The sequence below is a fragment of the Prinia subflava genome, chromosome 23, assembly GCF_021018805.1.
Source record: "Prinia subflava isolate CZ2003 ecotype Zambia chromosome 23, Cam_Psub_1.2, whole genome shotgun sequence".
Classification (NCBI taxonomy): domain Eukaryota; kingdom Metazoa; phylum Chordata; class Aves; order Passeriformes; family Cisticolidae; genus Prinia; species Prinia subflava.
The window spans coordinates 5,377,137-5,390,373 of NC_086269.1; the positions used below are offsets into that span (position 1 = coordinate 5,377,137).

At 51.2% G+C, this 13,237-nt stretch overlaps 1 protein-coding gene across 1 annotated transcript in view; it reads left to right on the forward strand.

Moving 5' to 3' along the window:
* Nucleotides 1-351: 351 nt before the first annotated feature.
* Nucleotides 352-13,237, forward strand: part of CACNA1S (calcium voltage-gated channel subunit alpha1 S) — a 51,052-nt gene continuing 38,166 nt past the window's right edge. The window contains exons 1-2 of the mRNA XM_063418164.1: nucleotides 352-589; nucleotides 4,142-4,247. Of these exons, the coding sequence (XP_063274234.1) occupies nucleotides 429-589; nucleotides 4,142-4,247 (267 nt within the window). The 5' untranslated portion in view covers nucleotides 352-428. The remainder of the gene's footprint in view (nucleotides 590-4,141; nucleotides 4,248-13,237) is intronic.

The following is a 13,237-nucleotide window of genomic DNA, read 5'->3' on the forward strand; positions in this document are numbered from 1 at the left end:
CACAGGGCAACCCTGCTGCTTCCCAGTGCAGGTGGGGAAGCTGGGGACAGAGCTGACGTGGGGCACAGGCGCGTCTCTGTTGGAGACAGAGCCCAGCCCGGGCAGCCTGTCCCACCCCCAGCCCAGCCAGTGGCACGCCAAGCACTCACCCAACTCCCCATGTGCTGGCTAAAGAGGGAACAGCTGCAGGGGCCCTTCTGCTGCCTCAGGAGCTGGGACAGCACCCAGAGTCAGGCCGGGATCTAAATTTAAACTCATGCTTTGTGTGTTTGTACATGCGAGTGCAGGCTCCAGCCCCCACTCCCCCACCACCTCCCCTGCTGCACGCAGGAGACAGAGACCCAGAGGAGCTCCAGCTGGCTGGGACCTGGGGAAGGGGGGCTCCACCGCAGGGCAGGAGGGGAAGAGACAGCTAGGGGAGCAACACCATGGAGCCCGCTTCTCCCCAGGGTGACGTGAAGAAGAGGCAGCAGAAGGAGAAGTCCAAGAAGCCAGTACCACCAATAGCTCCTCGTCCACCCAGGGCTCTGTTCTGCTTAACTCTGGAAAACCCTCTGCGGAAGGCATGCATCAGCATCGTGGAGTGGAAGTATCCTCTGCTGCAGGGGCTGGGGAGCAGTGTGTGTGCCTGTGAGCATGGCAGGGTGCTGGGGGCTCGAGAGCTGTCAGCCTGTTTTGGGCTTGTGCTGTCTCATCAGGCCTGTAAAGGCAGTGAGGCACTCAGGGAGCCCTGGTAGGATGCATTGGCAAAGGCAATGGCTGTGCTAGCTGGGGCATGCACAGGCTGGTGGGGAAAGCTGGGGCTGAGGAGTGGGTCTGGCCATGGGACCTGTGCTGGGGTGGGACAGGGACAGGCAGGGACAGGCAGGGACAGCCTGAGGGCCAGGGACTTGTGGGAGTGAATGTGTTGTGTGTGTGGTGTGTTGGGGAGAAATGGGGAACAGGCTGTTGAGAGAGGAGGGGGTTTGGTGTGTCAGGAGCAGGCACAGTGCCCATCCTGGGGTGGGGATGGGGTCAGACTGGGGACAGTGTGGTGCTCTGGAGAGAGAGGTTTAGAGGTGGGTGGCAAGACCATGGTGAGTTGCTTGGGATGGCTCTTTGTGTGATCACCACTTGCCTGATCCCACAGCTGTTGGGGGCCTGTCCCAAATCCTTGCTGACACCATTGTCCTCTCAGCTCCCTTTCCCATCCCTCCCTGGTACTGCTGTCACAGGTGAAAGCTTTTTGTGGGTGATACTGTTCAGAGGGATAGTCTGTCTTTGTGCCTCTGGCTTAGTGTTGTTTGGGTGTTGCTTTCTCGACCTTTTCACTGGGACATTGAAGCTCGGAAGTACCAAAATGTCATGTTTCTGCCATGCATCCAGGAACTATCACTTTGCTCACCTATATTTTCATAAAAGAAGAGAGTGGGAGATGAAATATTTCACTTTGATTTCAACAAAACATTTGGGCTGTAGCAAAAACAATGGACTGGGGAACAGAATCAAGTTCTTCCACCACAAGTTTTCTAGTTTTAGTTGCTGAACCTTATCTATGTGTTCCTGGCCTTGGCAGGATGATCCCACCCCTGGCCAGGCTTTACTCTAGGAGGTGGCTTGGTCACCTTAGGCTGGCTGTGTTGCTGTGGGAACACCAAAACCATGCCCAGAGATGCTGCTTTGTCCAAAGCCCAGGGAGGCTGTTGGCAGGCGTGAGGGCATGCTCACAGCTCTGGTGGGTGCTGGACTTTGAGACCTCATTCCTTCACTGCAAGGGGACTCTCTGTCCTCTAGGGAGTGGGAGCAGAGCCAAAATTGGGGAGTTCTCATTTTCTGTGTCTCTGGCAAGAGAAACAATGCTTCTGTGGGCACATGGAAGGGAACTGTGCCTGTGTCTTAAATGGGCACTGAGTAAGGAAGAAACTTGTGTGTGTATGGCAGGGGAAGATCTGGAAATAGGACTTACATCCTGCAGCATGCTCAAACACATTCTTCCTGCTGGGCCAGCACATGCCAGAGCAAGTGCATAGCACAGGGAGGGTCTTCCCTACATCAGTGCTCTGGAAGGGGACAAGTGGGTGTCCCACCAGAAAGGTGGCATGTGCAGGTGGTCTGACCTGTGCAGGACAAATGATCCAGGGAATCAGGTTTCTCCAGTGCCTGGCTGTATTTATACCCAGATGCACCTGGCTGCCCTCACTCAGGGATCAGGGTATGTGACAGGGTCGGGTCATTCCAGTTCCTGTGGTTATTATGGTCTGCAGGGACATGCGGGCTGCCAAGGGGAGATTAGCTGTGACCCTCCTCTGTGGCGGTACCTGGGCTGTAGGGTCTGTGTGGCAGTTTCCTGTTCCTTGGGCCCATCACTGCTGTACAGCTGCTGCTGTCAGAGCAGAGCTGAGCCACAGGAGTGGGCCAGGGTCTTTTTCAAGCAGTTGAAGGGTTGGGACCACCACTGCACTCAGCTCAGGGTAGGTGAAAGGCTGACTTGAGGCAGAGGGCGTTTTATGCTGAAATTTGCTCACCTCTCAAAAGGTATGTTAATTGAAACAAGGAAATCTGAATGTTCTGCAGCTTTACTGGGTGTTGTGTGCAATTCAGTTTGTCCAACAGCCTCATGGTTGTTGGGACACGTCTCGCTTTGTGACACCACCCTGGTATTTCAGGCAGCCAGGGGAACTTCAAGGCAGATGGGGGAGGATTCTGGGGACCCTGGAGGACCACAGAGCTGCAAGACACAGAGGCCTAATCCCTGCTGCGAGGGACTCTTGGGTGCTGTGTGGAGGGAGCATGCTGGACAGAAAGAAGTTAGATTGTGAGACAAGGATATGAGGAACACGCTGAGGCTCTGTGTCAGTGGCAGGAGGCAGAGACACTGTACCCAGTTATTTTCATGTCTGGGTTTTGGTTCAATCTCTCCCACTGCCTTTCTACCTCTTAACTGTGCCAGACTCGCAGAATCACAGGCAGCAAATTGATTCCAGCTCCAGTTACAGGAGCTCCAGTCGAGGTCACCCTTCAAGGAGGGCTTGTCTTACCCTGTCCAAGCAGGGCAGGGAGGCCTCCAGCCCCTGGGCTCTGCCTCATTACCTGGACACAAAGGGGAGCAGCTTTTCCAGCTGACTTCAGTTTTTAAAGTGCCATCAGGTTGATGGATAGAAAGGTTCAGAAAAGGAGAAAAAAAGTCTGTGATGAGCCCAGGACACACCTGACAGCACTGAGCCAGCACTCAGGCTGGTGTGGATAGCATGGTCCCCAGGTGCCCCTTGCCCTGTAATACTGGACTGGAAGTGGTGTGGCCACCAAAGGGAGCCTTAAAGAGAGAATGCTGGGAGAAACAGAGAGTGGGGATCTCTGGAGGGAGAGCCTGGCTGCAAATGAGGCTCCGGAGACACTGTTTGAGCTCCTTGGAGGCTTCAGGAAGGTTAGAGCTGAAGCTTGTCCAGGAGGTTTCAAGGCCCAAACAAAGCAGTGACTGCAGCAGGAGCTGCAGGAGTGACCAAGTGCCTGTCCCAGGGTCTTCATGGGGAAATAGTAAAGTCAGCCCTTTAATTCTGAGATGTCATAGGGCCCAAACAGCACAGTTTCTACCTTGAAGGGGGTGGGACAGTCCTTGGGCACTCCTGGGGACAGTCACAGGAGTACTGCCTGTACTGCCACCAAGGCTGTAAGGACACCTGGGGATGTTCTGCCAGAGGAGCCCCTGGGTGAGCTGCCTTGCCCCTAGACTCCTTCAGTTGGGGCCATACAGCCCATGTGAGACCCCAGCAGCAGGAATCTCCCTCATGGATGAGTGCAGAGGGAGCTGGGGCCTGCCTGCTCTGGAGGGGGATGCTCAGGTTCAGTGCCTACATTCTGCAAGGGGGTCCTGACCCTTCAGGGTGATTCACTGAAGGATGAGGAGGGCAGAACTGCCAGCTCTGCCATCCCTTTGTCCTGTGTCCAAGCTGACCCTCTGCAGTGGCCACGTACTGAGTGTCCTGGCCCTGCAGCACCTGGGCAGCACCTGAAGATGTGCCGAGGCTGAGGTCTGGCTGCTCTCTCTGTGCTCTGCCCCCGTCGGGGATTTGGTTCTCCACACCCAGGCAGGACAGGACAGGGCAGGGGTGGGGTTATTCCTGCCTTTTCATTCCTGTCTGCACTCCTTAACGCTCCCTCTTAGACCCTTCGAGATCATCATCCTCCTCACCATCTTTGCCAACTGCGTTGCTCTGGCCATCTACCTGCCCATGCCTGAGGATGACACCAACATCGCCAACTCCAGCCTGGTAAGGAGCAGCCAGAGCCCTTCCTGCAGCCCCCAGGGCTCTGTGGAGCTGCTGCCTTGGTGTGGCACGGCTGCAAGGTGCCAGGAGCTGTGCTGGGGCCATCTGCTGCTCCAGGGGTGGGACAGGCAGTGCTGCCACAGCCAAAGCTGCTGGAGTCGATGGGAGGCAGGGGTGGGAAGGAGTGACTGCAAAACAGGTTTTCAGAAAAACTGAAACCACCTCTGGGTTGAGATCAAAGGCAGCAGGTTGTGTGTGGAGTACACATGAAGGAAGAATTCATGGCAGTTAAAGAAAAAATTTCCTCTGATTGTTTTGATCCCACTTTCAAAAGTTAGCGTCTTGTTCCAGAAAGGCTTAAATGGTTTGTTTCAGCATTTTGGAATAATTTTTTTCTGACCTTTCCTTTCAAAACTGTATTTTAGTTTTGTTACTTTTTATTTAAGAGGGGAAAAACCCTGCTTCTGTCAGGCAGAAAGGTTACTCCTTTCCAATCATTGTTTCATATTCTTCCCCCATTGCTTTGGTTTTCCTGGAATATGATGTTTTGATGTTACCCAGATCAACAGTTTGCACTATTTATTTTTCCACTTCTTTTTACTCTTCAGATCCCCACTGTGGTTCAATCCACATTGATTTCTATTGAGGAACTGAGTATGATGAGTGAATCAAAACACCTAAATCCTCTTTTAATGAAATGTTCTCTCCTGCTGGTTTTGGTTCCTCAGGGTAGATGCCCATGGAGGGTTAGTTCCTGGGCAGCCTCCTGGCTGACCTGACCAGCCTCCCCAGCCCCTCAGGCTGGGTTTGGTTTCTTCTCTGGCCAGGGGGGCATAGCAGGCTTTGGTAGGTGCAGTTGTCTCAGGGGAAAGGTTAAAGAGGCAAAGCAAAGCTGGGGCAGGCTGACCATGGGAAGCAGGAGAGGGGGACGGTGGGGATGGGGGCTTCCCTCTGGGATGTGCTGAGACCTGTGAGGGCAGAGCTGGGGGAAGCCCAGCCCAGGTGTGTGTGAGAATAAGGGGATGAAGTGGCACTGGCCTCACAGGGCTCCCAGAGGGGCTGGTGCTACCCCAGGGCCATTTCCATGAGCAAGAGGCACGTGGACCAGGACCCAGTGATGTAAATTCATTGCATACATTAAATTCCATCTATTTTTATTTCTTGTGTATTAGACTACTTATGCTATACCCTCCTGGGGGATGTTTCAGCTTGTTGCCACACCAATAGGTATCAAGAGCCAGGCAGCCCCAGGCTGCTGCTCTGCCATTCCTGCTTGCTGTCCCTTTGTCACCGTGTTCTGGTGGCTTTGCAGGAGCAAACCCAGCTGAGGATTCAGCCAGGCACCCATCACCTGGGGCACGAGGCTGTGCTTAGCACAGGCCTGCAGGCAGTGAAGAAAGGTTTATTGAGGCATTTTCCTGCAGCAGAGAGGTGCTGGGGTGTGTTTAATCTCTCCCTGTCCCTTTTCTGTCTCTTCATTGCCCAATCCTCTCTGGAGAAGGCTGAGTTTATCAAAAGACGCTGAAATTGTCAAGAAGGCAAAATGTAGGAGGGAAAACAAAGTCAGGGCAGTGAGGATATTGCCCCACATTGTTTTGGAGGCAGGACTGAGGTTCCCTCTCATCAGAGCTCACTGCTGAGGGGTGCCCCAGGTCCCTTCAGGGAAGCCTCTTGCAGCCCAGGCCCTCAGAACAGTGAGGGCTTTAAAGATGAGAGGCTCCAAAAAGTGGTGCCTTGTGGGGCTACCTAAAAACAGAGGCTAGAAAAATTAAGGGGATAAAAAGGGGGTATATTTATTGAAGGCCATGCAGGTACATTTAGGGCAGACAAAGCCCCCAGGGGCTGCACCCAAAAATGGACAACAGGTCATGGGTTTTCACACTTTTATAAGTTTGGTCCATTTGCACACTGGGGGGTTAATCTTCCAATTGTAGCTTCAGGTAATGAAGTAATTTACCTCAGGTTTGCTCCCCCCAACTCATTTTTGTTTGTATTTCTCAGGGTCTGAGACAGTGATGTGTCCTTGATTGCCAGGCCTGGAGAGGAATTGTTGTGTCTGACCAAAAGGGGATAGCAGCAGCTCACACTGTGTATGGAGTTTAGAGTTACACACTAAAGAATTGCAGGATTACAAATAGATGAAAAGTAGAAAAGCTAAAATCCTAAGGCATCACAAGGGGAGTCTCAGGAAGAGAGGATTCCTGGGAGACCTCTGCCACCACTGCCTTCCTGCAAGGCTGGAAAACCTGCAGAGCAGGCACACTGTGTTTCAAGGACCAGCCAGGGAAGAGTTGCAGTCAGAGTTTACATTAGGTTTAGAATTAGTCTCATGAATTAGTCTCTCTTGGTTAATCAGAACTCATTTTTGGAGGGTGAAAAAAATGAAAATAATGAAATAAATGAATATAATGAAATAAGCATATCCATAATTTTTCTAAGAATCAATTTTGCATTATCATGGAAGAAGTACAGTTGTTTAATTTCAATACATTTCATTCTTATTCTTTCTATATGAGATTTCTTTTGATCCAGAAGGGTTTTTTTTAATCTTGTTTGTATCTGATTTTGTCTTTTTCTAATGGAATCAAAATATTTTCTTCAACCCTGATGCAATAATTTTTGACTTTTCAACTTGTTCAATAATTCACAGCATTTATTTTCACTTTCACTTGTGTTTTCAGAGTTTCAACTCCCGTTGATTTTCACTGGAAACATTACTGCAAGGCAAGCAGCTTCAGAGTGTGTTTAGCAAGGCAGGTTATTCACAGGGATTCACCCAAGAAAATACAGATGGCTGTATGTGACCTGGCTGTCTGACCTCTGTTTATGAGCAGTGAAGATATAAAATCAAATTTAGAGTACAGTTCATCTCCCAGGGCAGTTGAGCTGTTTCTGCAGCTCTAGTGGGTGGTGTTTGACATGCTGCACACACTGAAATACCCAGTTTTCACAGAACCATAGAATTGTAGTATGGCTTGGGTGTTGCTTTCAGCTAGAAGGTGAGGCAACTTGGTCTTAAAGGACAGTACAGTGGCTGAGCTTTGCTCTAGCTACTCGGGCTATAGACAAACGCTGACACTAATATGGTGGATGATCAAAATGGTGATTTATTAGCTTGTATTTTGGAGTTAAATACTCGAAGGGGTTTTGCTACGTCACAAGGGGACGGTGTGTCGTAGTGGTTAGTAAAGGGGATGGAAATCTATTGAAGTTAGGAGGAGTTACATACTTCAGAGGGACTTTTTTCGCTTATTTCTGTGGATGAGGGGGAGGAAGAGTCTTTAGCTGCCTTTCTGTTACATTCCAAAATCTTCCGCGACACCTGTGTCCTTGCCTACCACACTTGGGTCAGGAGGCTCATTCTACCCCCTGCTATGTGCAGGGACACTTTCCACTATCCCAGATTGCTCCAAGCTCTGTTCTACCTGGCCTTGGACACTTCCAGGGATGGAGTAGCCACAGCTTCTCTGGGCACCCTGTGCCAGGGCCTCCCCACCCTCCCAGGGAAGAGTTTTTTCCTATTATTTAAATGTACTGTCTGTCAATTTAAAGCCAACTCTCAGTTTGAAGTTTTTCTCCATCAGTGGGACTGAAGGGTGACTGCTGGGAGGGAGGCCACCCTTTCAGACCACCAAAACCTCAGTCCTTTGGGCTTTGCAGGAGTGTCAGGTAGGACATAGGGCCTGGGGAGTGGGGGACAGAGCTGGAGCTCAGGCTGTCAAGAAGACAATTTAAATAGCACAGGTAATGGCCTTTGTGCAGGCACACTGCTGGTGTCACAGAGAATGGCTTTAAGTATTTCAGGTAGCATGAGTGTTTGATGTCAAGGAGTACGCCTCTGAAAATCCCACCATTTTGGTTTGTATCTCAGCCCTGGGGTTAGGGAGTTCCTGTGTTTTCAAAGCCTGAACAAAGCCTCAGGTATAATTCAGTGACAGGAATAGGGGTGTCTGATGCAGTTGCAGGAGTCCCAGCTTTTCATCTGCTCTGGGGAGCTGTGTTTACTTGTGAGTCTGTCACCCCAGGGCTGTGCCATGGGCATCTCAGGAGCACTGGAACAATTGCTTTGGGGCAGCTGAGTCGTGTCCCACAGTCCCTGAGCAGAGTTTGCTGTCCATTGCTGGTTTGGAAGAGCTGTGCCTGAAGGTTGGAGTGGGTTACTTGCTGCAGGAGAGTTGTGATTGTGTGTGTGTGTGAGAGCCCAGATGAGAGATGCAGTTCTTAATAAAGCTGCTGGTTTATTGCATAGATGAAATTACAGCAATCTTGTGTTGTGGTGAGAAGAGCCAGCTTAAAGTTGTCACTCACAGCTGAAAGCATGCTTGAGAGACACTTAAATTCTGGTTACAATACATTATATCTTTTTCTGTGTTGAATATGCTAATTTGCAACATCCAACCAGTAAAAGACACAAATCCTATAGAATCTACATGCAGCCTGTTAGAAATCCTACATTACCATACTGTGTTACATTTTATACCCTAAAAGCTGCTTTCTAGACCCCTTTTTTTCTTCTCTGCCAAACTGGCAGGGTCTCCCTGACCCTTGGACTCTTTAGCTTGCAGAAGCATCCCTTCTGTTTGCAAATGACATTGTTCAATCCACAGGGACCTTCCCTTCAGCCCACTCAACCATTGTCTTTCCAGTTGTTCAGTCACTGACTGGCTTGGAATCTTATACATCAAAACTAGCTGTCATCTCTATTTCACTTACAGGTTTCATATTCTCAGATTCTTTTGCCAAGCAATCATATTAGTAAGATTTCCCTGTTTCATCTTCCCCAACATATGTGGCTTTCCTAGAGCTTGGGGTCACCCTGGATCTCCTGGAGTCTTCCAACAGCTGAGACTCCTGCATGTCTGCGTGCACAGACTCGATAAAGCTGCAGGAAGTGCTGCTGCTCTGGCACTGGCCCCTGGGGGGGTGCACATGCAGCTGTGGGAGCCACCCCTGCTTCTCTCCTCCCCTCACTCTGGCCTGGGGCCACTGGCGAGGGCTGGCACCCTGCCCAGCTTGTGGCTCGGCCACCTCTGTGTCACCCTGGGGTTTTGGGTGGGCAGATGAGCCAGGCCCCTCTCATGTCCCACTCCAGGTGGGCCAGCAGAGCTCAGCCCTCGCTCATCCTGAATGCCACTGCCAGCCCTCCTCACCCTGCTCCATCATGCAGCGTGCTCCTCATGACCTGCGGTCCCCAGCTCCACGGAAACGCTTCCTGGGAAGGGGCCTTGCTGCCCCTCCGCTCCCAGCCCTGGAGAAGGCTGGATTGATGCAGCTTCTTGAAATTTCTGTTCTTGCAGCTGGGCTCCCCATACCCCAGGTCTGACAGGCATCACCGAGCCCTTGTTCCTACTGCAGCCAAATCCTTCTGCTTTTGATGACTGAGCTGGTGGGTAGTACCCACCAAAGCCTTTCCAAACCAAGCAGACCTAAGACATCGAGGGAGAACCCTCAGGAGTGCCACCAGGGTGTCTCACAGACACAGGAACAGGTGTGGGACTGCTGGTGTGACATGGAGCAGTGAGGAGCTCTGGACAGCCAGCGAGGGAGAGGTGATGGAGAACAACTTGTAGGACCTGGACCCTCTGTGCTCTCATGCTGTAGGGGGGTTAGGGTTCCTGTAAGCTTTTCTGGTTCCTGTCTCTGCAGCCCTGGGGTGTCTCTTGTTTGTGGGAAAGGAGGAGCTGGAGAATGTGGCAGGAAAATCACTGCATTGCAGAGCAGCTAGGGGTGGAGTGACCTCTGGAGGTGATCTACTCCAACTGCCTTCTCTAAAAAATCCATGCAAACAATTCAAAAACTCTCCCAAATTCTTTCCTGCATGTCTTCCCATCCCAAGTACTTCCTGTGCATTGTGGAGAGCAGAAGTGTTTCTCTTGGTGTCTTTTCCTGGCTGTGCTCTGCAGCAGTCCCAAACACTGCCAGCCTCCCACTGTGCCCTTCCCAAGCCAAGTGCCAGGGTCTCCACCACTCAGGGGAATTTCCTGGGCTCCAGCCCTCATTTTCATCTTGTTTTCCAAAGGAAGGGGATCCTGTGAGATTGCTGTAAATGTAAATGTTAGAGAACAAAAAAGAAGGCTCCTGAAATGATGTAATTATATAAACTATCTTTTAGATAATTACACAAAGAGGTGTTGAAGTCAGCTATAAATACACTAATATCTTATAAATAATACTCATCATAAAAATCAGTAAATTCACATTATGCAATTAATATATCAGTAGCAAGTGTCTGAAAAAGTTGAGATAATATTCTCACAGCATTCATGAATCAATGACAAGAAATGCAACAGAGTAAAAAACTTTAAACCATTTAGTATTAATAACAGTCACTATTCTTCAGTGTTACCTATAGAAGACAAAACCAGCAGAGATTGTAACACAGAATCTTCAGCAAAATCAAGGGTGAACACAGTGTGTTCACATCTTCTTTATCTACAAACAGGTGTTTCGGTCAAGAGTGTCTTATCTCTAAGAAAAAATAAGTAAACTTTGCAAATTAGATAAGCTTATTTTAACAAGACTGAAGATAATTTTTAAATTAAACAATACTTAATATGAATTGATCTGAAGAGAACATATCATCCAGATACCAAAGCAGTAACATATAACTTAACTCTGATACCTTACCCCTCCTGTCCCCTTCTCTGCCTCAGCTGTAGGATTCTATTCACCTCCATTCAGGGCAATAGAAGGACACTGAGCTGCTCTGTTTTGCAGAGGATGCTTGCTGCAAGGCTCTGGGGAACACCTTTATGGATGTTTTTTGTTTACAAAGGGCTTAGAAAGACTTCAGCAGCACAACCCCCTGTCCTGCACATCCTGGTGCTGGCAGTCAGTGCGTGTGTCCTGCCCAACCCATTGGTGCACCTACAAAAAATGTTTTTATTAGGGTGGGCTGGAGCTGCAGAAGGAAAGGGGAGCAGGACCCAGCTGGGACTGGGAGGCTCAGGAGGAGGTACAAGGCTGATGGTACAGGAGCAAAAGGTGTGGAGAAGGGCAGAAGGTTGGGGACAGCTAGGAGGAGTCAGGGGGGAGTGTGAGGGCTCTGGGGTCTCGGTGCAGGTGGATGCAGCGGGGGCAGCTCTCCCTCTGTGTTGTGGCCATGCTGTGCCCTCACCACCTATCCCCCACTTTGCCCAGCTGGGAGACTTCATTCAAACCCTGCCTGCCCTCCTCCCTGGGAGACAGCACCAGGGACAGGAAGGTGAGGCTCACTGCAGAGTCCCGTGCTGGGAGCTGAGTGTGCTGAGCAGGCCGGGGCTGTGTCACATTGCATCCCACCAGTATGGTCACCCTGCTGCCCCAGGGCTCACCCAGCACGATGGGCTGGGTTCCTGTGTGCCCACCATGTGTGGAGCCCCGTGTGTTACACAGACCTGTACCTTCTCCTAGTGCCTTTTTTTGTCTCTTTGTACCCCCCATCCCAGCTGTGCCAGACAGCCCTGTGACCTGCCCTGAGCACCCTGCAGCGGGGAGCCAGCTCTGAATTATTGGGTGAGGAGGGGACAGTGCGTGGTGGTGGTGGCACAGAGTGGGTGCCCAGGCGCTAGAAGCTGGCCAGGGCTTCAGTGAAGCCAGCAGAGCTGTGTCTGCCCATGGCACGAACCTGGTGTGCAGGGTCTTCAGTGTGGCCCTCGTGGCACGGGGGGTGACTGGGCCATGAGTGCTGTCCCTGTGCTGTCCCTGCAGCATGGGCAGCACCAGGGCTGGAGCAAACACGTGGCTGATTCCTCCTCAAATCAGCCTGGGCACAGGGAGTGGGGTCTGCAGTGCAGGACATGTGGTCCTTGACCTGGTATGGAGTCTGCCAGCATGAAATACCCTTCAGCTGCTTCCTGGCCTTAGGACACTGCACTAAATTTGCCCTGGCTCAGGCCATTGCATTGTAGCCATGTAAGTTTAATTGCCAGTACTGTGCTTGCTCACAGCCCAAAAAGCCACCCATGGCCCTGGCTCACCCCCACAGCAGGGAAGGGAAGAAGGAAGTGGTGGGGATTCTGCCCCTCTGCTCTGCTCAGGTGAGACCCCACCTGCAGAACTGCCTCCCACTCTGGGGTCCCAGCACAGGAAGGACATGGCCCTGTTGGAGCAGGTCCGGAGGAGGCCACAGAGATGCTCCGAGGGCTGGAGTCCCTCTGCTCTGGAGCCAGCCTGGGACAGCTGGGGGTGTTCACCTGGAGAAATCTCTGAGATCTCATTGCAGCCATCCAGTACTTGAAGGGGGCTTCTAAGAAAGACGGAGACAAACTTTTTAACAGGGTCTGTTGCAGTAGGACAGAGGGTGATGGTTTTAAGCTGAAGGAGGGTAGATTTAGGTTAGTTATAAGAAAAAAAATTATGCTTTGCTGGTGTTGAGGCCCTGGCACAGGGTGCCCAGAGAAGCTGGGAATTTGCTGTTATGTCCCTCCCAGGCTGGGGGAGGGTGGCTGGGGGCAAGGGGCTGCCTGCTGCCTCTTCCCTTAGCCCAAGTTTGAACCTTGCTGCTCACTGGCTGGACCTGGTGGGCAAATTCCCTTGAAGCTCTCTAAAGCACTGTTCATCTGCTGTGGGCTTCTCAAAGGGACCTCTGAGGAATAGCAAGTCACCTTTTGATTCTGGTCAAGGGGTTTTCAGAGGAAAATCCCTTCTAGTGAGAGACCCTGGAGCCTGAGTTGGTTCTACTGGAAAATCAGGGCATGGAATTGACTTTTACAGTGCTGGATCCTGACGTCAGCCTCAGCAGCTGCATCTCACTCCAGGCTGGATCCTGACACTCACCAGCCCCAGCAGCTGCAGGGCTGCTGTAGCTTGCAGTGGCATTTCCTGTTTTTCTCCTGCAGCTGGTGAGACACCCACCACACCAGTGGCTGCTGGCATGGCTCTGCAGCCCCTCCCTACCTGAAATGGTCCTACTACCTGAAATGGTGGTTTTATTTGCATGGGATTGCAAAGACAGGCTTTGGGGGACAGTCTAGGGGGTATTTGTCCCCTGAGGGTGGGAGGTGAGCAGTATT